Source organism: Camelus dromedarius, chromosome 23 (genome assembly GCF_036321535.1).
Source record: "Camelus dromedarius isolate mCamDro1 chromosome 23, mCamDro1.pat, whole genome shotgun sequence".
NCBI lineage: Eukaryota > Metazoa > Chordata > Mammalia > Artiodactyla > Camelidae > Camelus > Camelus dromedarius.
Genome location: NC_087458.1, coordinates 1 through 23,813, shown reverse-complemented (window position 1 = coordinate 23,813; position 23,813 = coordinate 1). Strand labels below are relative to the sequence as shown.

Below are 23,813 nucleotides of genomic sequence, written 5' to 3'. Positions count from 1 at the left end.
CGCCGGCGGCCGAAGCGTCACAGAATTCCGGAGCCTCTGTGACGTAATCAGGGAGCGTCCGCCCCGGCCCGTGCATGAGTCTCCGGCGCTTCGGTGATGTAATCAGGCAGCGCTGGTGTCCCTGTCAGGTAGCCTGGAAGCACCCGTCCCCCGGTCCGTGCGTCACGGCGTGCCGGCGCCTCTGTGACGCAATCAGGGAGCGCCAGTACCTCTGTGACGTAGTCAGCGGCCGTCCATCCCCGGCCGTGCGTCACGGGGCTCCGGCGATTCGGTGACGTAGTCAGGGAGCGCCCGCCCCTGGCCCGTGCCTCACGTGACGCCGGCGCCGGCGCCTCAGTGACGTAGTCAGGGTGCGCCCCGCCGCCGCGTACAGAGCAAGCCGGCGCAACCATGTGCGAGGTGGGCGAGGACTACCGTGAGTCCGCGCCTGGGGGGCCGCCGCTGACACGACCCGGGTAAGAGCTGGGCGGCCGTTCCCGCCGCTCCCGCCGGCGGCGAGCCCTGTCTCGAGGGTCCAGCCCGCGCTTTTCCGTCAGTCACGGGGGCCGCGCTCCGGGAAGCCCGGGTAACGCCGAGGGCGGGGCCCAGCAGCGCTGGAGTCAAGGCGGGGGCTGGACCTCGCTCCGCAGCACCCGGGGAGTGTCTGTCAAGCCAGCGGTGAAGCCCCAGGAAGGAGCTCCATCTGCGCGCTTGCACCTCCGATTCGTGTAGCCAGTGGGGCAGGTCCGCCGCTGACCAAGCTGTCGTTACTCTTACAGGAAAGTAGGCCTTTTTGTCGCTTCCACTCGCTGGCTCCATTCCCCTCCAGGGTCGCACAGAGCAAGTTCTCTCTCGTTGTCTCAGCCCTTGGGAAACTGAGTTGGTCTTTACGTGCCCGCTGAGCCAACTTTAACAGGCTGTGGTCTTTCTAGGGCCTTGGCTTTTCCTCAGGGTGGTAGTGTAGATAAGCTACAAGCCCTGGTTTGTGTGGTGCAGCCTGCCACGTGACCTCTCTAGTACGCCAGCGTGGGGTGAAAAACAGGCCACCGTGTGCCTGACGCCCCTGGGAGGGGGTGTAATCTGTGTTCTTGTTCTCTTCCCCGCATGTCTCCAAAGCCGTGAGCAGAAGTGTGTGAAGTGCAAGGAAGGCCCACCTGTGGTGGTGATTCGAGCAGGAGACGCCTTCTGCAGGTGAGGCCTGGCATGAGGAGACCCGGCAAATGCAGCCTCACTCAGCCGCCACAACTGCCACGGTTTCTGTGGCTTTGTTTGTTGCCTTTGAAAGTGTCTCGTCACTTTGCCCTTGCTTGTAACGTTCTGGTGCTGTGTGTGTGGAGGGGGATTGGTTTCCTGATCGGCTTTCTGAGTACCACTACATCGTCGAGCTGTGCCACAGGTGACAGGAAGACACTGACGAAGCTCATGGGGAGAGTTGGGAGTGAAAGTGGTCTGTGGTGCAGGCGAGGTGAGCTTTTCTGGGGCAGCTGGAACACATCAAGGGCAGATTAGAGCGTCCTGGTGTCTCTGGCAGGCGCTCCAGTTGATACCTGTTTTACTTGTGAGAGATGGCGGGGTGGAAGGAGGGCCCCAGCCTCCCCTCGCTCTGGGGGCCTCTGGACAGGAGCAGAGGCCTGTTCCCAGAGATGCCTGGGCGTGAGTGTGTTGCATTATATCTGAAGCGCTCTCGTGGCGCTGTGACATGCCTTTGAATCCTAACTCGGCCAGTGTCTGAGCACGTTCACTGGCTCATAGCTCCCCGAGGGCAGGGCCCGTCTCCGGTTTTACCCCTGTTCCTGGTGGCACTGCAGGCTCTGTTACAGCATTGAGTGCTTCCTGCGTGAGCAACTGGCTCACGTTTTAAATTGGTCTTCAAGAGTATGGGATTCTGTTTTGTGGATGTTTCCCGAAGAAAAACTGAAAGGACTGAGTAAGTTGTTTTCCCAAAACGTTCTGGTCTCTGCCCACCTCTTAGGTGTCCAGTGAGCTTGGTGTGTGTCTCCAGGATACGTTTTAAGCAAGAAAGTCACTGCTTTAACCACTTAAGAGCATCTAGAAATGTCGATCTTTGCAGTCTGTTTCTGGGTCCACAGCCCCCCTGCCCACGCTTGCTTGGTCCAGAGAAAAGGTGGGAACCTGATCTTCTGGGCAGCAGGAATCTAGGTTTTGAGCAGGTTTTCTCAGTGAAAGTGAGGGTCCTGGTCTCGCCTGACTTGCGGGAGAGAGTGGTTTCAGGAGTCCGGTAGGGCAGGGAGGATGCCGATGCAGCAGCCCCAGGGCCCCCTGTGCCTGCTGGGAGCACCTGTGTCTGCTGAAGGAGCCTGCCCGGCCCTGACCTGGGAGTCACTCCTGTGGCTGGTCACCTGGGGCCTTGGCATTTTGCTGTTAGGCACTGAATTGAGTTACTGCGCACAAAGGCCTGTGGGGTGTTTGGTGTTGGGGGACAGCATGTATGGACAGGAAGCAGGAAGTAGACTTGGGGGTCCTGGGCAACGTTCTCCGCCTTGGCTGCCTGTTGGGGTTGCTGGGAAACTTAAACCTGTGGGATCCTGGGCCTCACCCGACACACCCTGATGTTGCCGGCCTGAGTAATTCTGATGTGGGGCCAAGGCCAACAGCCTCTGACCTAGTCAGCTAGAAGGTTTACCAAGAATGCAGAGTCCCAGGCCCTGCCCTGGAAGTTGTCATTCTCTGTGTTTGTGGGAGCCTCCCAGGCATTTCTGGTCCAGATGGGCTCACCACATGAGAGGCCAGTGTGAGGCTTTAGGACACTCGTCCCCTGACCCCACAGCCTGCTCAGTGCTTGCCCTGTACCCCCAAAGGTGGTGTGCTTCCCTCTGGGGCTCTGGGAAGGGGTCACCCGCTCTGCTTAGGGAAGGGTCGGGGTGGCCTTGCCCTGCACGAGCCTGTGTCCATCCGCCCATCTCTCCCACTAGCTGGCCCTTCCCCAGGGCTGCAGTGCAAGTGGTGCCTGGGCCCCCGGCCCCTCAGGCAGTGGTTCACACTGGTGATAAGTGGGGGGGCGGGGACCTAAGCGGGCCTCCCTGTATAGCGTGAGGCTCCTTGTGGGGCAGCCACAGCTGGTGAGAGCCCCTCAGCTCCAGATCTCCTCAGGGCTGAGACAGTGCTTTTGCTTACTTACTCAGTGGAGGTACACTGGGAATTGAGCCCAGAACCTCATGCGCGCTAGGCAGGCACTCTGCCACTGAGCTGCACACTCCCCCCGAGACACTGCTTTTACAGCTGACTTTGCTGAAAGAAAACATTGCTTGGTGGAGCCTCGGGCTGCAGCCCCACACGTGGGGCCCAGCGCTTCCCTGTCCTGGTGGTGGCTGGTGGTCGAGGCCCTGTTGCCACAGCTGCTGGTGGCCTGTATTACAGGGACTGTTTCAAGGTGTTTTACGTCCACAAGTTCAGGGCCATGCTTGGAAAGAACCGACTGATCTTTCCGGGAGAAAAGGTAGGGTATGGGGCATCTCTTCCTGCACGTGGCCTGCCCCAGCCACACCCCTCCAGCCCCTCCCCTGCGCACACCTGTGGGTTATGGGGGTGGACTCATGTCTGGGAGGGATGTCCACGGGCAGCGTGGGCCTTCATGTTGTGGGTGCAGCGTCTCCAGTGATGTTCTGTCTCCCCCAGGTGCTCCTGGCATGGTCTGGGGGGCCTTCGTCCAGCTCCATGGTCTGGCAGGTCCTGGAGGTGAGTCTCTACCTCCTCCTGCACCCAGGATGCCATCCGGCCAAGTTCCAGGGTCGGGGGCTGGCACTGACGGCCCACTCCCCAGCTGGGAGCCCAAGGGTCATGCAGGAGGCACACGACCTGGAAGCTGTGTCCCAGCTCGGCGCCGTCCCTTTGCTTGACTATGAGTGGCTGGAAAATGGGTGTGGAACCTTGGCAGAGTGCTGCTTGAGGTGTTTTGGGGGCGTCAAGGGGATGGGCCCTGGTGCGGGTCACGTGGCTTCCTTGAGAAGATACAGGGGAGGCCCGCGTGCGCAGGGGCGCTGCTGGGTGGGGTGCAGGGGTATGAGCCGGGAGCACAGCTCAGGTCTAGGCTGGTGGGGAGCATGGGGCTGTGCCCAGTGTGTCCCCAGGCCCAGCTCAGGGCCCTGGAGGCAAGGGGGCTCCTGCTTACGAGGCCTTGCCCAGGGTGTGGCACACAGACCCCGGCACTGACTCCTGGTGTGGGGCTGCGGTGCCGGTCTGTACCAGGGGTTCCGGGCAGTGCAGTGCTTCTGTGGCTGGGTTTCTGCTCTCACCTCATGCGCCCTGAGCCTGGCCTGCGGTGTGAGGCCGGCACCCCTCCCTGGCTCCTCGCCCTGTGCGTTGCTCGTCCCTCAACCAGAGACACCTCGTTTCTGCCGTACTGCCCGTCCCCTGAGCGGTCTGAGGGGCTCGGGCAGGGGCCTGGGGGGCATGTGCACCCAGCTGTCTCTCTGGGGATGTTGCTGGGAGGCTGTCAAGGGCAGGGTCCACTTGTGGGGCTCCTGCGCTCCCGGCGGGGCTGCTCTGAAGCATGTCGTCCTGTGCGCTCTCCCCCCCGGGCCTGCCTGGCACCCGGGCTGAGCGGCCTGACCAGTGCAGTCCAGGAGGGTACTTGTTCGAGACGGGGAGCAGACCATCAGCAGCGTCTTGTGGCTTCTGGCCGCAGAGCTGAAGTCCTGTCCTGTCCCCTCCAGGGCCTGAGTCGAGATTCTGCCAAGAGGCTGCGTTTTGTGCCAGGAGTCATCTACGTCGACGGTACGTGTCTGTCTGTCCCCAGGCCCTGGCGCTCGGGGCGACCCCTCCAACAGCTGGCACTGGGCTTGTGCAGGGCCCTGGTGGGGGCGTTCCCCTGGAGATAGCGCCCGGGTTCAGCGGACGGCCCTGCTGTTGTCTGAGGTCTCTCCACGGGATCAGGGGCACTTGGTGAGAACTCCGAATGCACGGCCAGAGGGGGCCTTCCCACCCCACTGTCAGAGAACCCACCACCCTGAAAACGCCCCCAAGGAGACGGCTTGGCCCCCAGCGGCCTCCAGAGGACTTGCTGCACACCCCTCCACAGGCGCAGTGGTGGTGGCCCTGACTGCCCGCGTGCGCCTCTTCTGTAAAGTGGTCATTCCGCATTTTCCAGAGGGAGCAGCCTGTGGCCGGAGCCCCGAAGACAGAGCCAGAACTCTGGTGGAGGTGGAGCAGGTCCTGCAGAGAGTCGGCTTCCCGAGCCATGTGATCGCCCTGGAAGAGGTGGGCGGCCCGTCCCCACTCAAGGGCCCTGGAGGTGCCTGCTCAGTGTCCACAGGGCCAAAGGCCTGCTTCCCCACGTGGAGGGCCGGGCTTCACGCTCTCCCCACCCACCCGCCAGGTGTTTGGCTTGCCACCGTCTGTGCTACGCTGCTTTGCCCAGGAGCCAGAGTCGGTGGGGACCGAGGGTGCCTACAAGGCGGCCGTGGACAGTTTCCTCCAGCAACAGTGTGTGCTGGGGGCAGCGGGGGAGGAGCCCTGGAGCCAGCCCCGCCCCCAGGGCCCCCAGAGCCTGGCCGGGCCCCCCACAGCTGTGCAGACCGAAGCTCTGTCCGGACTGTTCGATTCAGTGAAGACGCTGACGGCCAAGGAGGAGCTTCTGCAGACACTGCGGTGAGCCCCCTCCACTGCCCCAGGGTCCCTGCCTGATCGCCCCCACCAAGTTCCTGAGACCTTCTCTTCCCTACCCCCGGGGTCCTGGTCCTGCCCACCCTGAGATTCCTGCCGTGCTCTGCAGGACCCACTTGATCCTGCACGTGGCCCGGACTCATGGCTACTCTAAGGTGATGGCAGGGGACAGCTGCACCCGCCTGGCCGTGAAGCTCATGACCAGCCTGGCACTTGGGAGAGGGGCCTTCCTCGCCTGGGACACGGTGTGCACACGGCTGCTCTGGCCCCACCCTCACCCTTCTGTCCCCTGTCACTTGATTCATGAATTGGTCCTGGGGTCTCCCACGGGGTGGGGCCAAAGACCCCCCGCCAGCTGGCAGGGAAGGACAGGAACTGTGAGCCAGTCAGCTGAGTGTCCTGAGGAACGCCTGTTCCCCCAGGGCTTCTCGGACGAGCGGCATGGTGACGTGGTGGTGGTGCGGCCAATGCGTGAGCACACGCTGAAGGAGGTCGCCTTCTACAACCGCCTGTTTGCCGTCCCATCTGTCTTTACACCGGCCGTCGACACCAAGGTGGGCTGGGGTCGGCGGGGTGGGCTCTGCCTGGTGCCCCAGTGGAGCGCACACTAGGGGTACAGACTTGAGGAAGGGGGTGCCCGTTGGGCGTCACACAGGTGGGCGAGGGGACAGTGGGACAGGATGACCTGTGTTGGGTGCTTTATTTAACAGCATCTGTGCTTGACAGTGAGGGGTCTCTAGAAGTGGTGGCCCCTGAGCAGGCCCGGGGGCTGCCCCTCTGACTGAGGCCCCCAACCCGTCTGCTCCAGGCCCCCGAGAAGGCCAGCATCCACCGGCTGATGGAGGCCTTCCTGCTCAGGCTGCAGGCCCAGTTCCCCTCCACCGTCAGCACCGTGTACAGGTGTGTGTGTGTGGGTGTGTGGGCTCCAAGCCCTCCATCCTGGTACTTGGGACAGGAGCTGAGAGTGGAGGCCCCCAGCCAGCTGTGCCTCAGTGCCCTGCCCCCCTGCCCCCCCCCCAGGACAAGTGAGAAGCTGGTCAAGGCCCCCAGGGACGGCTGTGCTGCCAGCCCCCCTGGCCCCCGCTGCCTGCTCTGCCTGTGCACCCTGGACGTCGACAGTGCTGGTCTGTCCTGGCCTCCATGGGCGCTCGGGGGAGGGCCACGCACGGGTGTGTGTTAGGGTTCTGTAGCCCTCGAGGCCCCCTTAGCTTCTCTCTGCTTCCAGACAGTGCCACGGCTTTTGGGGCTCAGACCTCATCACATCTCTGCCAGATGCAGGCCCCCGGCCCACAAGCTGAGGCCGGGACGCCCACCACCCTCTGCTGTTGTCCAGGGCTGGGCGGTGCCCAAGGCTGCTGTGCGAGGTGAGTCCCTGCCTCGTCCTGTCCTCCTGTCCCCACCGTGGTCAGCACCTGGCAGCCGCACGGGGTGGGGGTGGCCCCCAGGACACTCGCTGAGGGCGAGAGCAGGCACCCAGGTCCAGCTCTGCCTGCAGGGAGGACCCCCGAGCCCGTGTGGTGGGGCAGCTGTGCTATGGCTGCCGTGTGAACGCGAGGGACCTGGTGAGTGGACGCCTGCCCAGCTCCTGGACCAGCCCCCCCCTGCCCCACGCGGCCCACACCCATCCCGGCTCTCTGTTACAGCCCTCCCTGGACTCCCTGCCGCCCTACATCCTGGCCGAGGCCCAGCTCCGCAGCCAGAGGTACTGTTTGCTCTGCTGGGGAGCCCCGAGGGGGGGCTTCTGGGTGTGTGAACCTGTGGGACTTCCTCCCGTGTGGCTTCCCCCAGGGCCGGGGGCGAGCAGGAGATCCAAGCGTATCTGCTGGGGGACCGCGATGATGAGGCGCTGCCCGGTGGGAGCTGAGGTGCGAGCGCTTGGGCCTCACCCTACACGGAACGGGCAGGCAAGGACAGGCAGGCTGCCTGTGGTTGTCCACATGTATAAATAAAAACGTTTTAATTAGAAAACTCTACAGTACGCATGGGGCAGGGAGGGCCGGGCCTCTGGCCGTGTGTGGTGCTGGGCAGCGCCGGGCCCCGCAGGGACGGCTGGCAGGGGCGGCAGTCCTGCGCCAGGCCGGGGGAGCCGCGGCTTCGCTCCCGACAGCACAGTAGCAGCGCTCGTGGGCCGGGAGCAGGTCAGCTGGTGGCCTTGGCCGGAGGGGTGGCCCTACTCCTTCTCACGGGTCCACTTGATCATGGTCTCGGGTGAGCGGTACAGGAAAATGAGCTTGGCGTACAGCTCCTCCTCCAGCTCCAGCTCCTGCGTCTCCCGCACCAGGAAGATGTCCTGGCAGAGCTTAAGGATGCGGTCCACGCATGGCAACTCCTCGAACATGATGGAGTGCGAGATCTCGCTGAAGAAGCCACGCACGAACTTGCCGATGACCAGCACGATGGACACGTAGAGACCCATGATGCTGCGGGCGGGCGGGTGGGCAGTGAGAGTCCGTTCTCCTCCCTGGCCCCGCCCCGGCCTGGCCCGCTGCACGCCGCACTCACCCGTAGCCGGCCAGGAAGCCCAGGCTGGGTGGGCTGACCTTGTCACTGAAGATGACCATGGGCAGCAGGTTGCATCTGGCTCGGCAGTCTTGCAGCTCGATGACCCACCACTCGAGGAAGCCAGCTGCCCCCGAGCCCACACGCTCCCTGCGCAGCTGGACGCGCACACTGAGGTAGTCAGCCTCCTCCTCTGGGTGGGAACCAGGAGGTGTCACAGTCCCCACCCATCCCAGGCTGAGGCCAGCACCCCCACCCCATGTCCCCACCTCACTCACTGGGCTGTAGCTGTTTCACAGGGTTGGCTTCAGGTCCGTTGGGGGCACGGATGTACTTAGGGAAGAGGTGGGGGATGACCCTGTAGGGAGGAGGCCAGAGGGTCAGGCCTGGCCCTGCCCCCCACCATGGCCCCCCCGTCCACCCCCTACTCACACGGAATGGTCGGAGGTGCCCTCCAGCAGGCTGGCCAGCTGCCGCCGGGCGGTGCTGTTGGGGGCTAGGTCCAGGGTATGCTTCTCGTTGGTGTACTCCACGGTGCCGCCCTTGGCCAGGTCCCTGGGGCAGGGGTGCTGTGTGACCCTCAGTGCAGCTGGGTGGCCCCCGATCCCCCCTCCCCTGGGGCCTGGACGCACCTCTGGAAGTTCCAGGTGAGGCGCAGGGTGATATCGGCGGTGCCATTGTGCAGCTCACGCTTCATCTGCGCCCGGCTCGGTGGGCTGATGCGCCACAGTGCCCCGGAACTGCCCTCGATGTGCGCTGTGACGATGTCCTCGGGGCTGTACTGGCTGATGAACTGCATGGCCAGCTGGATGTGGGGGGCAGCCACCTCAGCGGGGCAGCCCGGTCCCCCCAACCCCCACCCCCGGCAGCCGCATGTGGCAGGGGCACTCACTGGGTCGCGGTCAAACTGCCGGGACAGTTCCTCATAGGCCTGGGCGGTGAAGGGCACGATGGATGGCTGCTGGGCGCTCATGGTGAACAGGGGCTGGTGGTGGGGATGCAGTGATGTGGCGCCGGGGCCTCTGGACCCCAGGCCACCAGCGTCACACAGAGCCCCTCACGATCTCGAGGGGAGGGCACCTGAGGTGGGGGTGAGGCTGCTCACCTCATAACCGCCCAGCTTGAGGGTGACGGTGACGTCGATGGGCTGGTTGACGACCCCGACCACAGAGCGCACCAGGGACATGAAGAGCAGCGGGAACCAGATGATGGCCACCAGGAACAGGATGATCAGGCCACCCATGCCATACTTGACCACCTTCTTCTTCTTCTGCCCCTTGGGCTGCGGGTATCTCTGGGGGGCAGAGGGGGGATGCAGGTCACCCGCCAAGTGGGCCTCTGTCCTCACATGGCCCTGCAGAGCCAGACCCACGTGGGGACCAGGTGCCCAGGCCACCCAGAGGGAAGGATGGCCGGACACCCACACGCCGAAGAGTGAAGTTGGGCCCTTAACCCTCGACCAAAGTGAACTCAAACAGAAGACCATAAAACGGTGAAACTCTTCACGGCAAATCTATCTGAAAGAACCTAGTGTGCAAGATCCAGAAAGAACTCTCACAACGGTGAGACACCACCCGGTGAAGACCTGGCGAAAACATCAACAGATGCTTCTCCAGACAAGCTACGCAAGCGGCCAAGCACAGGAAGGGGCCTGGCGCCAAGACTGGAGCCCCCGCAGGGCCCCGCCCATCCCCGGACGCCGAGCCCGGGGTGGAGGGGCCTGGCACCACAGCCACTCTGAGCTGTGTACCCAGGAGCCATGGGGACCTATGGCCACGGCTCTGGATGGAATGGCCACAGCAGCATCTCACAACTGAGACTTGTCACAATGGAAAGCTACTCAGCTGTGAAGAGAATTCTGACACAACTGACAGGTGGGTGCGCCTGGAGAGCGCCGTGCTGTGAGAGGGAAATGGTCACCAAAGGCCACGTGCCGTGTGCTGCTGTGCACGTGAGACACCAGGAAGGGGCAAGTCCGCGTGGGAGGGGGTGGCTGCCCGTGCGAGTGGGGCTTCTTTCTGTGCAGCGGGCTTGCAGCCCTGGGTGCACCAGGAACCACCCAGCTGCGCGCGGTACAGGGGCAGCTGCGTGAATTACATCAGTAGCTGCTAAGAAGAAACACTTGGTTCATGTTCTACCACGCAGCCTGCTCCCCATGCCTGTGGCTGGGGGCCCTCTCTGTGGGTGGCCGCCCTGACATGGCTGAGCCCACCGTCCCCTCGAGAAAGCCCCTTCTGGCCATCAGGAAGTTTCAGAGGCGCGCACTGGACGCATGCTGGCGTGGGCAGCAGCCGGCCCTCACCTTCTCTGTCTCGCGGCTGCACTTGATGATGAAGATATTGGCATAAATGTCCTCCACGCACATCCAGCTGGACAGGGACAGCGTGGTGTCCGTCCACACCCAGTCCATCACGGCCCGCAGCTCCACCAGGAAGGGCACCAGCCGGAACCTGTGCGAGGCCAGGGACCGTCAGGAGGGCCCGAGGGAGGGCCGCCCTGCCCCTGGTGCCCGGGCCGGCCACGCTCACCCCTGGAAGAGGAACAGGTTGAGGTGGTTGTACTTCTTGGTGAGGAAGTTGCCGAGGATGCGGGTGGGGTAGCCGCAGCGGATCTGGTAGGCCGACAGGGCGAAGTAGACGCACTTGACGAAGTACCACAGCTGGGCCACGGCATTCTGGTTGAACATCCTGCACGGGTGGGGAGCCAGGTCAGGGCGCCCGCAGAGCCCTGAGCTCCGCACAGCACGCGCGTCCAGGCCACTCCCGAGCCCACACCCACCGCTCGGTGACGGCGGGCAGGACGAAGAACATCCAGACGTGGATGGCCAGGACCAGCACAACCTGGAAGGCCAGCTTGCCCAGCACGGTCTTGCGCAGGTACAGGGCGCGGTCGATGACCATGGTGCTGAACTGGACCAGCAGCATGACGAGGAAGGCCTCAGGCACCTGGTCATCTGACAGGGAGGACGTGATGTCCGTGGCCGCTGAGTGCTTCTGTGGCCAGGAGAGCAGAGGTCAGGGGTGCTGGGTTGGGGTGGCCCCCGGGCCCCGCGCTCACCGGGGGCACTGAGACCCGGCTCACCCCAAAGGCCCAGAAGCCGAAGATGATGATGATGAAATCGACCACGTCGGCCAGGAACATGAGGGCGTAGACGTCGGTGGCCGCGCGGTACTTGGTGTGCAGAATGTCCTGGAAGAACCTCCGCAGGGGCCGGTAGACGCCCTGGGCCCTGGGCGGGTGGGCAGGCCCGGCTCAGTGCAGCCCTGCTGCCTCCCGCCCCCCCCCCCCGGCCCGGGGCTCCCAGCTGGGTCACTCACAGGGACAGGCAGCAGCTCCGCAGCTGGGCCCCCGCCTCCCTCACTCTTTCCCGGGGGCGACTCCGCTGCTTCCTCCTCCTCGAGGCTGCCGCTGCCTCCGCCTCGTCCTCCTCCTGGTCCTCAGCGTCTGTGGGGAGCAACTGCTGCTAACAGAGCCCACGGGGTGGGGCCAGGCTCGGACTCCTGACCCTCCTGAGACCTCCCAAAGGGCTGCCACTGCCTCACTTTTTAGACCAGCAGAGGGTCACCAGGTGTCCGGGGTCGGGGGGCAGCAGGGGGGCCCTCGTACCCACGGCTGCCTGTCCTCTGGGTTCTGTGCTCTCCCTCCTGCTCCTCCGGAAACGCAGGCTGATACGCCTCTTGTCTTGGGGCTCAGGGGGCCCGTCCCTTACTTCTAGCTGGATGTCGCCCTCAGTCCTGGCCACCCCTGGCTCCTCCTGGGGTCCTAGTGGGGCCAGCTCCTCCTCAGCCCCCTTCTTCCTACTGCCTCTGTCGTGCTCCTTGGAGAGCGGGTCGTCCTCGTGGTCCCAGAGGCCGTAGCACTGTGGAGGGACAGAGGGAGGGAGGTGGGTGAGGAGGCCACGTAGTGCCGCTGGGCTGAGCTCAGACCAAGAAGATGGCCAGGTGCATCCTGGGCTGTAAGATGTCCAATCTGCCTCCTGGAACAAAACGACTTGAGTGTGTTTTTGTGTGTGTATATGCATACATTGTGTGTGAGTGTACTGTGTGTACGCATGAGTGTGTATGTGAGTGCACGAGTGTGCATGCGTGCGTGTGAGTGCATGTGTGCCCTGCGCGAGCACTCTGCCGGGCTCACCAGCAGCTGGGAGCGGTGGAAGAAGAGCGCCATGAGCTGCGCCAGATCCCCCCTGACGTAGCCGTCGCGCTTCTCCAGCCCCAGGATGCGCGGTGGGAAGTAGGGCTTGTTCTCGTGGCGCTGGAGCACCGCGTGGCTGTTCCAGGGGAAGAAGCCGAACTGGAACAGGTACTTGGTGACCACGGTGACCTGCAGGGGACAGCAGTCAGCAGGGCGCGGCCCCCGGCCCCACCCGGCCCCGCCTGGCCAACGCCCACCTCCGTGAAGACGATGGCCGTCATCCAGAAGCGCTTGCTGGGCCGCGGGATGGACAGCATGGCCCACAGGAAGACCAGCACGGGCAGCACGAGCGAGGCGGCTGAGGCCGTGACCATGTGGTTGAGGACAATGACGAAGTAGCAGAGCAGCTCCGAGTGGGCGGCCAGGCACTGGTACCCGGCCCGCAGCAGGCGCAGCGCCCGGCCCTGCCGTGCCGCAAACTGCTCGGCCGCCTCCAGCTCCGGGACGTGCAGGCGTCTGTGGGGGCACAAGGCTCAGGCGCCGCCCACTGGGGGCGCCCCGGGGCCCCGGGCCCTCCGCCAGCCCCGTCGCCGCCCACCTGGCCAGGAGCAGCTCACTGGCCGTGCGTGTTTGGGCGCGGCCGCCGGTGGCAAGCTCCCGGGAGCCGAGTAGGGACGTCCCAGGCTCAACAACCGTGTCCTCGCTGCCGCTGCTGCGGGTGTGGTAGCCGGTGCTCTGGGGGCTGCTGGTGTCCTCAGTCGCACTGCTCAGTGGCTCCTCGGCCCCCAGCCCACTGTGGGAGGGGGCTGGTCACCAGGGGGCTCTGGGGCAGCAGGGTAGGACCTCGAGGTCCCTGGTGGACGAGGGGCTGGGCGGCTGGGCTGGACCTCACTTTGGGCCTGGAAATAGGCCAGGTGGGGCTCGGGGGGGGGGTGCCTGAGCCCCCACCCTCACTTCTACCTTGATGCTGTGCTCAGAGCATCGCGGGCCTCCAAGTGGCCTGGCAGCGTGGCCTCCACTTCGCTGATGTACAGCTGGTCCAGCACGTCCCGGCGCACCTCTCCGCCCTGCAGGGCACCGGGGGCTCAGGGCAGCTGAGGCGGGGCAGGCACAGGGGTAGGGTACAGGGGGGCGCGGGGACAGCCCACTCACCCTGAGCAGCTCCTGCGTGAGCAGGTAGCGCTCGGCACGCAGCACGTCACTTATGGCGCTGTGGTGCCGTGTGAAGGTGAGCAGCCAGCGTGTCAGCCCGTCCACCAGTGCCTGCCCCAGCACCCACAGGAACTGCACGGCGCTCAGCACCCGCTGTACCACATGCCTGCGGCCTACGAGGGTGGGAGGGCGGTGCTGGAGGGCGGCCCGTGGGCACCCTGACCCCGGCCCCCTGCCCCGGGGCCCACGCACCTGCCATCTGGTCCTGCAGGCCCTCCGCCGGTGCCGCCTCTTGGCCTGGGCCGCCTCCTGGGCACAGGAGTGCTGGTCAGCGCCTTGCACCCTGAGGGCCCCCATACCCCATGCAGCCAGACTCACCCGTGGGCAGCTGCCTCGTCTGCTCCTGCCGCTGCTGCCTCAGCACCGTTTGGGCGCTGGTCACCCACGCCTGGTAGGCCATCTGCAGGGGATGCCGAGTGAGCACCAGGGCCCCGACTGTCCTGGGCAGTCACTCAGCCCCACGCCCCACGCTGAGAACCAAGGGCCCAGAGGCAGACAAGATGACAGGTGTCCAGCCACTGTGTGTCCTTCTCGGAGGCCAGGCCACCACAGGCCTGGGGGGCCAGGGTTGGGTCCCTGGGAGGCGCTGGGCAAAGGGCTCCCTGCTGCCTGGGACTGCCCACCTGGCTCGAGGGTGCTGGGTGTGACTCCTCCTGCCACCCTGCCCAGGCCCAGGCCTCCGCAGCAGCAGGGGAGCAGGCACTCACCTGGAAGGCACTCTGTTCTGACGACCTGAGGTCCTCGGGCTGGGCCTCCTCCTCCTCCTCGCTGTCGGACTCGAACAGGAAGTAGTCCCCGGAGTGGATGACTGTGGGCATGGTGGAGTGAGAGCCGGCCCCCGACACGGATGGGGCTCTGTGTCCCCTCCTCCTCCCCCCAGACCCCTAGACCATCTCTTCAGTTTGGGGTGGGTCCAGGAACAGGCCTGGCTGTGCTGTCCAGCTTGGATGTCCCCAGCAGCCCGTGGCCCCCGGGGCCAAGGCCCACATGCCACCCTCACCCGAGAGACAGCCACAGTGGCGGGCGGCAGAGAGTGGTGGGCAGGGGCGGTGGCACATGCACAGTACACAGGCCAGAGCTGGGACGAGACCAGACCGGACGAGGGGACGTATAGGGTGGGGCCAGGAAAAGGGGGACACTGCCGATTAGCAACAAAAACTCCAACTTGAGTCAGAAAAGCACAGGAGGAAGAAAAGAGTCTGTGGTTGGGCCGGGCCCCTCACCATGTGAGGCTGAGAGCTCGCATGGAGGGCTCATAGAAGGTGCAGGGAGGGATGGCGTGCACTGGCCAGGTCAGCTCCCTCTGCCCGAGGGTAGCTGGCAGCCAAGAGGGGGCTGCCTGGCACACAGCGGCTCTGAGAGGGTGGGCAGGGCAGGCCAGGTTGGGGCAGTACCTGTGGCGTGGTCCAGCCAGGGCCGCCACCACTGTCGCTGTGGCGGGGAGGAGCCCCCTGGACTGCCGGGCCCTGTGGGAGGGCAGGGGGGAGCGTGAGCCAGCAGGGAGGGGCAGGGCCGGGGAGGTGGCCCCTCAGCAGAGACAGACGCAGAGCCCGTGAGGCGTCGAAGGGGCCACATATAGACCCTGGGGAGCAGAGGAGAGCCCACAAGTGCGCACAGACACTGACGGCCAGCTATGTGGCCTGCAGGGCCAGAGCAACCACACAGCACAGGGCGGACGGGCTGGAAGCCCCGTGGGACAGCTCACGGCACAGACGCGGGCAGGCTCCGGCGGGCGGGGACACAGGGGGTGCGGGGCCCTCCGAGGCTCCATCCACGCTCACCTGGCTCCTGCCCGGGGCCTGGCGAGTCCTGCAGGCGGCTGCGGCCGGCCCGGCCTTGCCTGTGCTTCTCCTGTTTGGCCCGGATGCGCTCCATCCTGCGGGCCGGGAGGCGGCTCAGTGCTGGGCTGCCCAGAGAGCCCGCAGGGCCCCGCCCGGACGGCACCTACTGTCTTTTCAGCTGGGCCAGGGACTTCTCCTCCGCCCTGCGGTGAAGCTCGATGGTCTTGAGATTGGCAGCATTGTAGAGGGCGAAACCCCTGTGAGGGGAGAGGATGGGGCACTCAGTGCCGGCTGCTCGATCCCCGACCCTCCCCGCCCCACCAGCCACGCTCAGCCCAGCTGCCCAGGCCTGCTGCTCATGCCATGGTGCCGGCCCCCACTCGACACCCCCTGCCACCAGGTGCAGTAGTCAGAGGGAGACCCTCCAGCAGCCCCCAGCCTCATGGGGTCGAAATCGGGGGACAGGAGGTTAGCTGGCTCCTTGACCAAAGCGCAGAGTCAGGGAGGAGTGAACCCTTGGGCCCACGTGGCAGCCACATGGGGCCTAAATGTCAGCCAGTGGCAGATCCGGGCTGACGCCACGCACCACCACACTCGTGACAAGGTCCTCAGGCCTCCCGTGGGTGGCGTGTCATGTTGCAGAGTGGTGACGAGGGGACACAAGGCAGGGGCCCACCTGGAGGCCTGCAGGGCAGTGGCCTGGAGCTCGGCCCTGACGTGCAGGAAGTAGCGGCTGAGGAAGACGCGGCGCTGCAGCAGCAGGAACAGGAAGCAGATGCTATCCCACAGGACGCCGGCCTCCTCCACGGGCAGCAGGCAGTCCTGGTCCCGGCCCAGCATCTCCTTGGCTGCAGACAGACAGTGGCCCAGGTCAGGCCTGGGAGCCGCTCGCCCCTGCGCCCCTGGACACCCGCCCCGCCCACTCACGGTCGTGGTAGCCTTTGACAGTGCACACGAGGCTGAAGAGCTGGATGACCCAGCAGAAGCTGCTCTGCATCTGCTCCACGAAGACACAGGACAGGAGCTGGGGGTGGCAGGAGGGTCAGCCTGGGCGGCGAGGCGAGGCGAGGCGAGGCGAGGGCGGGGGTGGGGGTGGGGCGGGGCTCACCGAGAGCATGTTCTTGGAGATGATGACGGTGACATTGTAGAGGATGAGGCAGTCCCACAGCACGAGGCGGGAGTGCGTGTCTTTCTGCAGCAAGCTGGTCCCGAACAGCAGCAGGTAGAAACAGGCCAGCAAGTAGCCCAGCCCGAAGACGCTGATGCGCGTGGCGCCCGTGACGAACACCACCACCAGCACCAGCCAGAAGAGGTAGCGGAAGACGGCCACCTTCAGCATGTCGAGGTAGGACCTGTGGGCAGGGCGTCACTGCAGGGCCCGGGCACTACGGCCTCCCCTGCAGGCCCCCTCCTCGGCAGGGTCAGCGACCACCCCTCGTCCTGGCCACGGGGACGCCGCTGGCAGGGCCTGCCCGGCTCAGTCCTGCTGGAGCCCAGGCACGTCCGTCCGCCCTGCCAACTGCCGCCTCTGCAGCCCCAGGGGCCCCGGTCCTGGCCGCTGTGACACCCACCTGCAGTGGATGAAGTTGGGCACGGGGTTGGGCTCCCCCCGCAGCGGCTCCAGGTGGTCAGTGTTGATGCCAGCCATGTGCTGCCACTCCTCCGTGCGCTCAGCCAGGAACACCTGCCACTGCTGGGAGGCGCAGAGCAGCAGGAGGAAGTCACCTGCGGGCACACGGGGGCACTGCTGGGCTGCACCCTGGGGAGTGCCAGGCACGTCCGGCACTGCCCTCAGGCCCCTGGCCAGAGAGAGGTTGCAGTGTGTGGGGGGAGTGGTGCAAGCATCCACCTATGTGGACACCAGCACCTACACACAGTGTGGACAGGCACACAGACATCAGAGAACACGCCTGCTGTACACATTCTGCATGTGCACGTGTGGCTCCGCACACACTGCACACATGTCAGCAAACAAGACCCACAGGAGCCTGACTGCACGCCTCACGGCCTCCGTCTGCACACCCGCGTCCACACCTGCGAGCAGGCACGTGTCTCTGTGCAGGGGTGCACGTGATGTGGGCCCCCCAGTCTCAAGGGATCTGTCTGCAGGACTGGGCACACTCATGGAACAAAGATCCCTGCTAGGGAGCTACAGGGCTGGACCAGCCGGTGAGGCCTGGGCCTCGTCCCTCGCGGGCTGGAGAGGAGGGTCCCCGCTCGCACACTGCCCGTCCACAAGGGAACCCAGCCCCCCGTGTGGCGGGGCTCCAGCAGCAGGTGCTCACTGATGAGGTTGGTGGAGTTGGGGGCTCTGAAGAAGTCGGGCAGGTACAGCCACTGGATGAGGGCGGAGTTCATGGGGACGGCCCGGCTCCAACGCCACGGGTAGTCTGCGGGGGGAGGGTGTGCGTCACCTGTGTGTCCAGGCCCGTCCCCACCCCTGTCCCCAGCGCCCACTGGGAGCCTCCCTCACACCCCTGCCACCCGTGTCTCCAAGCATCCGGGCCCAAAGCCCGCTTCTCGTGGACGCGTGTCTCAGACACGAACTGTGCCCCAGCCCTTGGGGGAGGAATCAAGGGTCGCCTGGGGAGGGTGGTGGGCAGGCCTCCCTGTGTGAGGGCCACGGTCGGCATGGGCCAGAATGAGACTTCATCGCGCACCTGACAGAAGAGCTAAAATAAAATGGTGTCAACGCAAAACGCTGGCACAGACAAGAGACGACACAGCCTCCCAGGGCGCTCATCCCCGAGAGACGGAAGCCACGGCCACACAGACACGTGCGCAGTGGCAGACAGACTGGTGTCCGCAACACCTGGTCCCCAGCGGCCAGATGTCGTCCAAGGGTGAACGTGGGCAGCAGCCCGGAGCCCTTGGCTGTGGCTCGTGATTGAGGGAAGCCAGACCCCAGGGCTGTGTGACCCTACTTAGGTGACTCCTGGCAAAGGGAAACCACAGGGCGGGAGTCACGGGGCGGGGGGCAGAGAACTGGGGTGGACACGCCTCCACGCGCTGGTTGGCACCACACAGAGAACATTACTATATTAAAAATCGAAGCCATCCTGGACGCTGGGGGGCCCAGGGCGGAGCACAGACTGACAAGCAATCGAACCAGATGGTGCATGTACATCGCACCTTCCAGAGGTCTCGGGGAAGAACGGAGCCACCCCGAGTGACGTTGGAAACTGTTTTGATTGAAGAAAGACACTGTCTGCCGAGAGGTCAGAGAAGCAGCATCTCCCCAGAGCAACACACACCGCAAGAGCTGGGGCTGGGCGTCTGAATTTCACCCGCCAGTGGAGGGAAGAAAGCAGGGTCCACCGGGCAGGGGCGGGGGGACTTCCAGGGCCAGTGCTGGGACGGTGCCAAGGACAAGGCCCCAGGGACAGGACTGGAGCAGAGCCCCAGGCCTAAGTGCCCGGAGTCCATACAGGCAAATGAAAACTGGACAGAGCAGGGTGGGCGACGGGGCAGCTCCTCGCTCACGGAAGACACCAGTCAACGGCCGTCGGAGAAATGCAGAGACAGGAAGTCCCCGTGAGAGCCCCGAGCGCCCCTGTGGGCGGGCCCGCCTCGGGCGCCGACGCTAGTAGGCAGGAGTTCACACAGAAACAAGACCCCTGCCTGGTCTCCAGGCCTGTCCCCCAACAAGCCTGCACCAGTGACAAGCAGCAGACGATGACGCTGTAACCGGGTGACAAAGGCGTGTCCCCTGGGGTGATACACTGGCCCCACGTGACACCATGCTCTTGCCAAAAGTGCGTAACCTGGTCTAAAGCAGCAGCACTGGATGATGCCGGGGGAGGAACGGCAGCCTGGTGCTCCCAGGAGTCCCAGAGTGATGAAGAGGCAGGCAGACAGAGGCACCACCCCGGCCCGAGGCGAGTGGAGCAGCCTGAGGACCACAGCAGGGGTGTCGGGGGCCTGGGACCCCCAGCGGCAGGGGCGAGCGAGACCAGGGAGAGCCACGCGGCCCGGGGCTCCGGCCGTAGGTGGTGGCCTGGCAGCCACTGCGGCTCCGGGTATGTCAGAGGCTGACACCAACCCTGGGAAAATGGGTGAAGAGATTCGGAGCTCTGTTCTGCTTTTGTAAATATCTGTAAGTCTATGGAAAAGTTAGAAAATTAAACAAGACCAACATGGGACAACACGGGGCGTCTCGAGCCTATTCTGCCGAAGAAGCCTGGCTGAAGGCGACCCCGTGTGGGTCCGTCCCTAGGACACTTTGGGAAAGGTCAAGTCAGAGGTCGCTAGGCAGGCAGCCAGGGAGGGGTTGCTGCAAAGGGGCAGGGACTTGGGCCACGGGGTCTGACCGCAGTGGTCACGCGCCCGTGCCTTCTTCAAAACTCAGACTGTACACCCAACAGGGCGTTTCCCTGGGTGACTGCAGCCTCTGTGAGCCTGACGTGAAGACAGTGGTGGAGGGCGTCTGAAGTGCCGTCTGGGAGGGCTCCAGGGGCCGCCTTGGCACGTCCAAGGGAGCCCCGGACAGGTCACAGCGCGCTCAGAAAGCACCACTGGGGCTCGGGGAGGGGGCGGCGCCATGGCAGAGCGCGTCCTTAGCAGGCATGAGGTCCTGGGTTCATCCCCCAGCTCCTCCCCCGCTCCAAGGACAGCTGGGCTCCACTGACAGCAAGAAACAGAAAAGGGGGAGAAATCAAAGTCCCCCTTCGCAGAAAAGCCAACTAACCGACCAACCAGCAGTGATGGCGAACGGGGAACACCCCGTTCACGAAGGCCCACCGGCCACAGGGAGAGAGCAGGGCACGGACACCCAGCAGAGCGGCAGCCCCGCGGCGGGGCCATCGGGGGCCCTGGACGCCCCGTGGCCACCTGGCTCCCCAGTCGTGGGACGTTCCTGCTGAAGTGTCCACTGACATCTAAGTGTTGGGGCACAACCCGCGAATCCAGATTCAGAGCTTTCTGCAGACCCCCCGGCCTGACTGTGGGAAGGACACAGATGGGCTGGCATGGACTCGACCAAAGGAGCTGCGAGAAGAGGTCGGCCAAGCCCTCCTGTCAGGTCCCGTCAAAGCAGACCATCAGCAGGACACCGCCCTGAGGACGAGGCCGTGAGCACGGACGGTGTATCAGACCGGGGTACCATCCAGGAATGGATGGCCGTGTGGGGTCACCGTCCCGAGCACAGAGGGCACTGGCCCCCGGGGGAACTGGGCACGGACCCCGACGGACTCGGTCCTGCCCCCTGGTCCAGACACCGCTTCCCCAACTTCCCACTGAGATTTTTCAACATAGTATGCTGGGCAGAAAGAAAGCAACGAATGCAGTGACCACGGAGGGGGCAACCGCCGCCATGAGCGGCAGCACGGCCGCGGCCAGCAGATGGGGGAGGGGCCCCAGGGTAGGTGCCCCCCCCAGTGCTCGGCACACCCCGGTGCCTGCTCACCGATGCACAGGGCAGGGGGCACGCCCAGGCACAGCAGGTACTGGTACAGCAGAAAGAGTGCCAGGAAGAGGCAGTAGTTGGGCCAGAGGCGGGCGATGGCCACACGGCGCCGGCGCGTGAGGATGGCCACCAGCCAGCAGCCGTGCAGGATGACCATGAAGTTCATGCGCTGCCCGATCACAGTCACAGCCATCAGGAAGCAGATCTGGGGGTGGCAGAGTCAGGCAGGAGCTGGGGGGTGGCCTAGAATGCCTCTGGCGGGTGTCGTGCATGGGGTGGGGGCCTGCAGCCCAGGCCCCTCTCCTGGAGGGACGGCGAGGCTGGACTTGTCTCTACTGTAGGGGGGGACCATGGTGGTGGGGACCGTGGTGGGGGTTCCATGGCAGAGTCGAGACCAACCCCATCTCCAGCCTGAGTCCCAGCCCCCCACCCTGCCTCTGCAGGCCACTCTCCAAGCACAGCCTGACACTCAGCCCAGGAGAACCTGGCACCCTCGGTGGTCCCACCCCGTCACCACACCCCAGCGGCCCCCTGGGCCTGCTCATCCCAGATGCTCAGCGAAGGCCCCTCAGGGCAGCAAGGACCCCAGTGGCTGAGCCTTGTCCGGCGGGGGGGGGTTGGGGGTGGGTAAGGGTCGATGCCCAGTCTCACCTCCAGCCCAAATTTATAGAAGAAGAAGTTGACGAAGTACTTGAGGCAGCTGGGAAGGTCCCGGTCCAGCTGCTGGCGGGTGCCGTCAGCGCAGACGGCCTGGGCGGGCAGTGGGCCCAGCTGGTGCCAGCGGCGGTGGTGCTCCTGGCGCCGGTAGACCATGGCCTCGAACACCAGCAGCAGCAGGATCTGCAGGTGGTTCTGGGGAGCACGAGCAGTCAGGCCCTGCCCTGCCCCCTCGCCCCATGCCCCAGGCACCGGACCACCTCGCCTGCCTGCCGCATGCTCACCTGGATGTAGCCCAGGTTTGGGAAGCCCTTCCGCACCCCAAACCAGTTGGCAGGGTCAATGGGGCCCCGGTACAGCAGAGAGTCATGGACCTCCGTCTTCTGCAGGTTCGTGCTGTTGGGGAAGGGCTGAGGGAGGGCTGGCGTCAGCACCTGTTCCCCGCCAGGAACTGGACCCTGCCTCACTCCCTGACCCCAGCCACAGCTCCGGGACTGGTCTGGGCCAGAGAACAGCTGTCCCCAGCCAGGGACGTGAGGTGCTGCCTCCAATCCACCTTAATGGGGAAGGGGACAGGGTATCTGGGGACAGGGAGGCCACCTGCAGGAGCTGGGGGGAGTGAAGACAAAGTGATGGGTGGGGCTTCCCTGGGCGACCCCCTCCTTCCCCAGGGCTCCCCCTTCTCTCCAGGAGACCTTGGGCCTCTGTGCCCCTCACGCCATGACACGCATGTCCATCAGGGAGCCAGCCAGGTCAGTACACTCCTCTGAACCCAGACGCCCCGGTACTGGGGGTGGTCCCCCGCAGACCAGGTGGAAGGTCACCTCCTCCGGGAAGCCCCTGGCCCCAGGGACAGGCCCTCTGCACCTGTCCTCCGCCCTGGGCTGGAGTGGCGGCCCTTAGGGGCGCGGGAGACTCCGTGTGACTCAGGCGCCACGAGGCGGCAGCTGTACCTCGGTGCAGTTGCTGGAGTACTCGTGCGGGTTGACGACCTTGAGCTGGTACAGCATCTTGCACACGATGATGACGCAGGTCCACACAGTGGACAGGCAGGAGGCCGTGGGCCGGAAGCGTGGGTAGGGCAGGGCGAAGGCCCAGAGCGCCACCAGCAGGAAGTTCATCACTGACACCTGCCGGCAGGCGGGTGGCTGGGCTGGGGGCGGGCGGAGCGGCGCCCCACCCTCCCCGTGGTGCCTGCGACCTGCAGCCCAGGCTGCAGGGAGGCCAGCGAGGGTCCCTGAGTGACCCTGCTATGGACAAGGAAGGTGCGTGTCCACACTCACCTCCTTCAGGGCCACCCAGACAGCGTACAGTGCGACCAGCTTTACGACATGCAGCTCCAGCAGGCGCTGCGTGAACATCTGCACACGGGCGAGGACGTCTGAGAAGCCGGCGGCCAGGTCCAGCAGCCTCTCTGCCACCAGGCCCCACTTGCTGGCTGGGGTGGGTTGGGGAGGACAGTGAGGAGGGGGACGGAGACTCTCAGGGTTCACGGCACGGGGGGTGTGTCTGCGTCCTGTACTTACCCTCTGGGGCCTGCGAGGCCTGGGAGGGGCCTGCTGTGCCCAGCCCCTCGTCCCTGGGGGCCTCCTCTTCCTCCTGTTGCAGCAGTGGGGTCCCACTCACCGCGTCCTGCCTAGGACAGGGCCCCAAAGTGTCCTTCCCACCTGTACTTATGGGGTGGCCCCGCAGGCCCCTCCCATTCCTGCCCCACCCCCCATCTGTGGGACTCCTGCTGTCGGTGCTGCAGCTACCAGATGAGCCTGTGGCCCCGTGACCCCTGCGGGTCAGAGAGGACATCCAGTGCCTGAAGCCCCTCATCTGAAGGCAGCAGCCCAGGCTGTCACCCTGTTCCACGTCCCCCATCCAAATCCCACCAGACAGGCTGTCCTCTGTGCTGGTTTGGGGAAGCGGGGGGAACACCCTGCAGACCCCCGGTCCCTCAGGAGCGGGGACTGCAGCACGCGCCTCTCAGAGGCGGCGGGGGGCGCACCTGCGGGCCCAGTGTGGGGCGCGGGCGCCGGGCAGGGGGCGGCGCTCCAGGTCGGTGAGGCGCATGAAGGGCCGGTGGAAGTAGTGCAGCTGCAGGATGCAGGCGAGCAGGAAGAAGCCGGGGATGAGGATGCTGGAGAAGAGCTCCGACACGCTGAACTGCTCCAGGCCCAGGTCCCCCAGCCTGGTGAGGCGAGGGGCAGTGTCAGCACACGGGGAGCCCCGCCCCGCCGCCCCGCCCCGCCCCAGACTCACTGCTCATCCGTGAGGCCGGTCAGGTTGCGCCAGTAGGCGGGGAAGTCCTGGAACTGGAAGGTGTAGACGGCGACCAGCACCAGCATGGTGTAGGCCACCACCAGCCACCAGAAGAGCTGCAGCAGCTTCCGCCACAGGCTGTAGTAGACCTGCCAGACAGGGTGTGGTGAGGCCGGCCGGCAAGGCCCAGGCTGCCCCACACGGCCCGCACCGCCCGCGCACCGCCCCGCGCCCACGCACCTGGAAGAGGGTGAGGCAGAGCAGGAAGAGGAACATGT

General features: G+C 65.3%; 2 protein-coding genes across 7 annotated transcripts; one reads left to right on the top strand and one right to left on the bottom strand.

Moving 5' to 3' along the window:
• The first annotated feature begins 17 nt into the window (after positions 1-17).
• CTU2 (cytosolic thiouridylase subunit 2) lies at positions 18-7,569 on the top strand. Of its 6 annotated transcripts, XM_031436665.2 has the most exons (15): positions 298-455; positions 1,096-1,170; positions 3,358-3,436; positions 3,616-3,675; positions 4,653-4,713; positions 5,087-5,196; positions 5,315-5,586; positions 5,711-5,846; positions 6,024-6,155; positions 6,410-6,501; positions 6,622-6,725; positions 6,827-6,965; positions 7,097-7,163; positions 7,245-7,303; positions 7,390-7,569. In XM_031436665.2, the coding sequence occupies exons 1-15, from the start codon at positions 391-393 to the stop codon at positions 7,463-7,465; spliced, it is 1,527 nt and encodes a 508-aa protein (XP_031292525.1). In that variant the 5' UTR covers positions 298-390; the 3' UTR covers positions 7,466-7,569. The 6 variants fall into 6 exon arrangements, with proteins under 6 accessions (XP_064333723.1, XP_031292525.1, XP_064333720.1 ...); XM_064477653.1 differs by lacking the exons at positions 298-455; positions 7,097-7,163 and adding an exon at positions 18-128; XM_064477650.1 differs by lacking the exon at positions 7,097-7,163 and having other exon boundaries at positions 5,711-5,756.
• Positions 7,542-23,811, bottom strand: PIEZO1 (piezo type mechanosensitive ion channel component 1 (Er blood group)). The gene is made up of 38 exons (XM_064477649.1): positions 23,776-23,811; positions 23,536-23,684; positions 23,282-23,464; positions 22,815-22,924; positions 22,572-22,726; positions 22,242-22,418; positions 21,573-21,698; positions 21,283-21,483; positions 20,632-20,836; positions 17,513-17,617; positions 16,799-16,952; positions 16,336-16,579; positions 16,155-16,251; positions 15,904-16,075; positions 15,395-15,484; positions 15,228-15,322; positions 14,841-14,912; positions 14,154-14,254; positions 13,765-13,846; positions 13,639-13,695; positions 13,387-13,559; positions 13,195-13,301; positions 12,833-13,027; positions 12,492-12,750; positions 12,235-12,423; positions 11,707-11,959; positions 11,418-11,544; positions 11,182-11,329; positions 10,879-11,093; positions 10,629-10,787; positions 10,403-10,550; positions 9,206-9,394; positions 8,993-9,085; positions 8,733-8,905; positions 8,533-8,655; positions 8,379-8,458; positions 8,104-8,293; positions 7,542-8,021 (listed from the first exon to the last, which is right to left on the bottom strand). The coding sequence occupies exons 1-38, from the start codon at positions 23,809-23,811 to the stop codon at positions 7,772-7,774; spliced, it is 5,682 nt and encodes a 1,893-aa protein (XP_064333719.1). The 3' UTR covers positions 7,542-7,771.
• Positions 23,812-23,813: the final 2 nt, after the last annotated feature.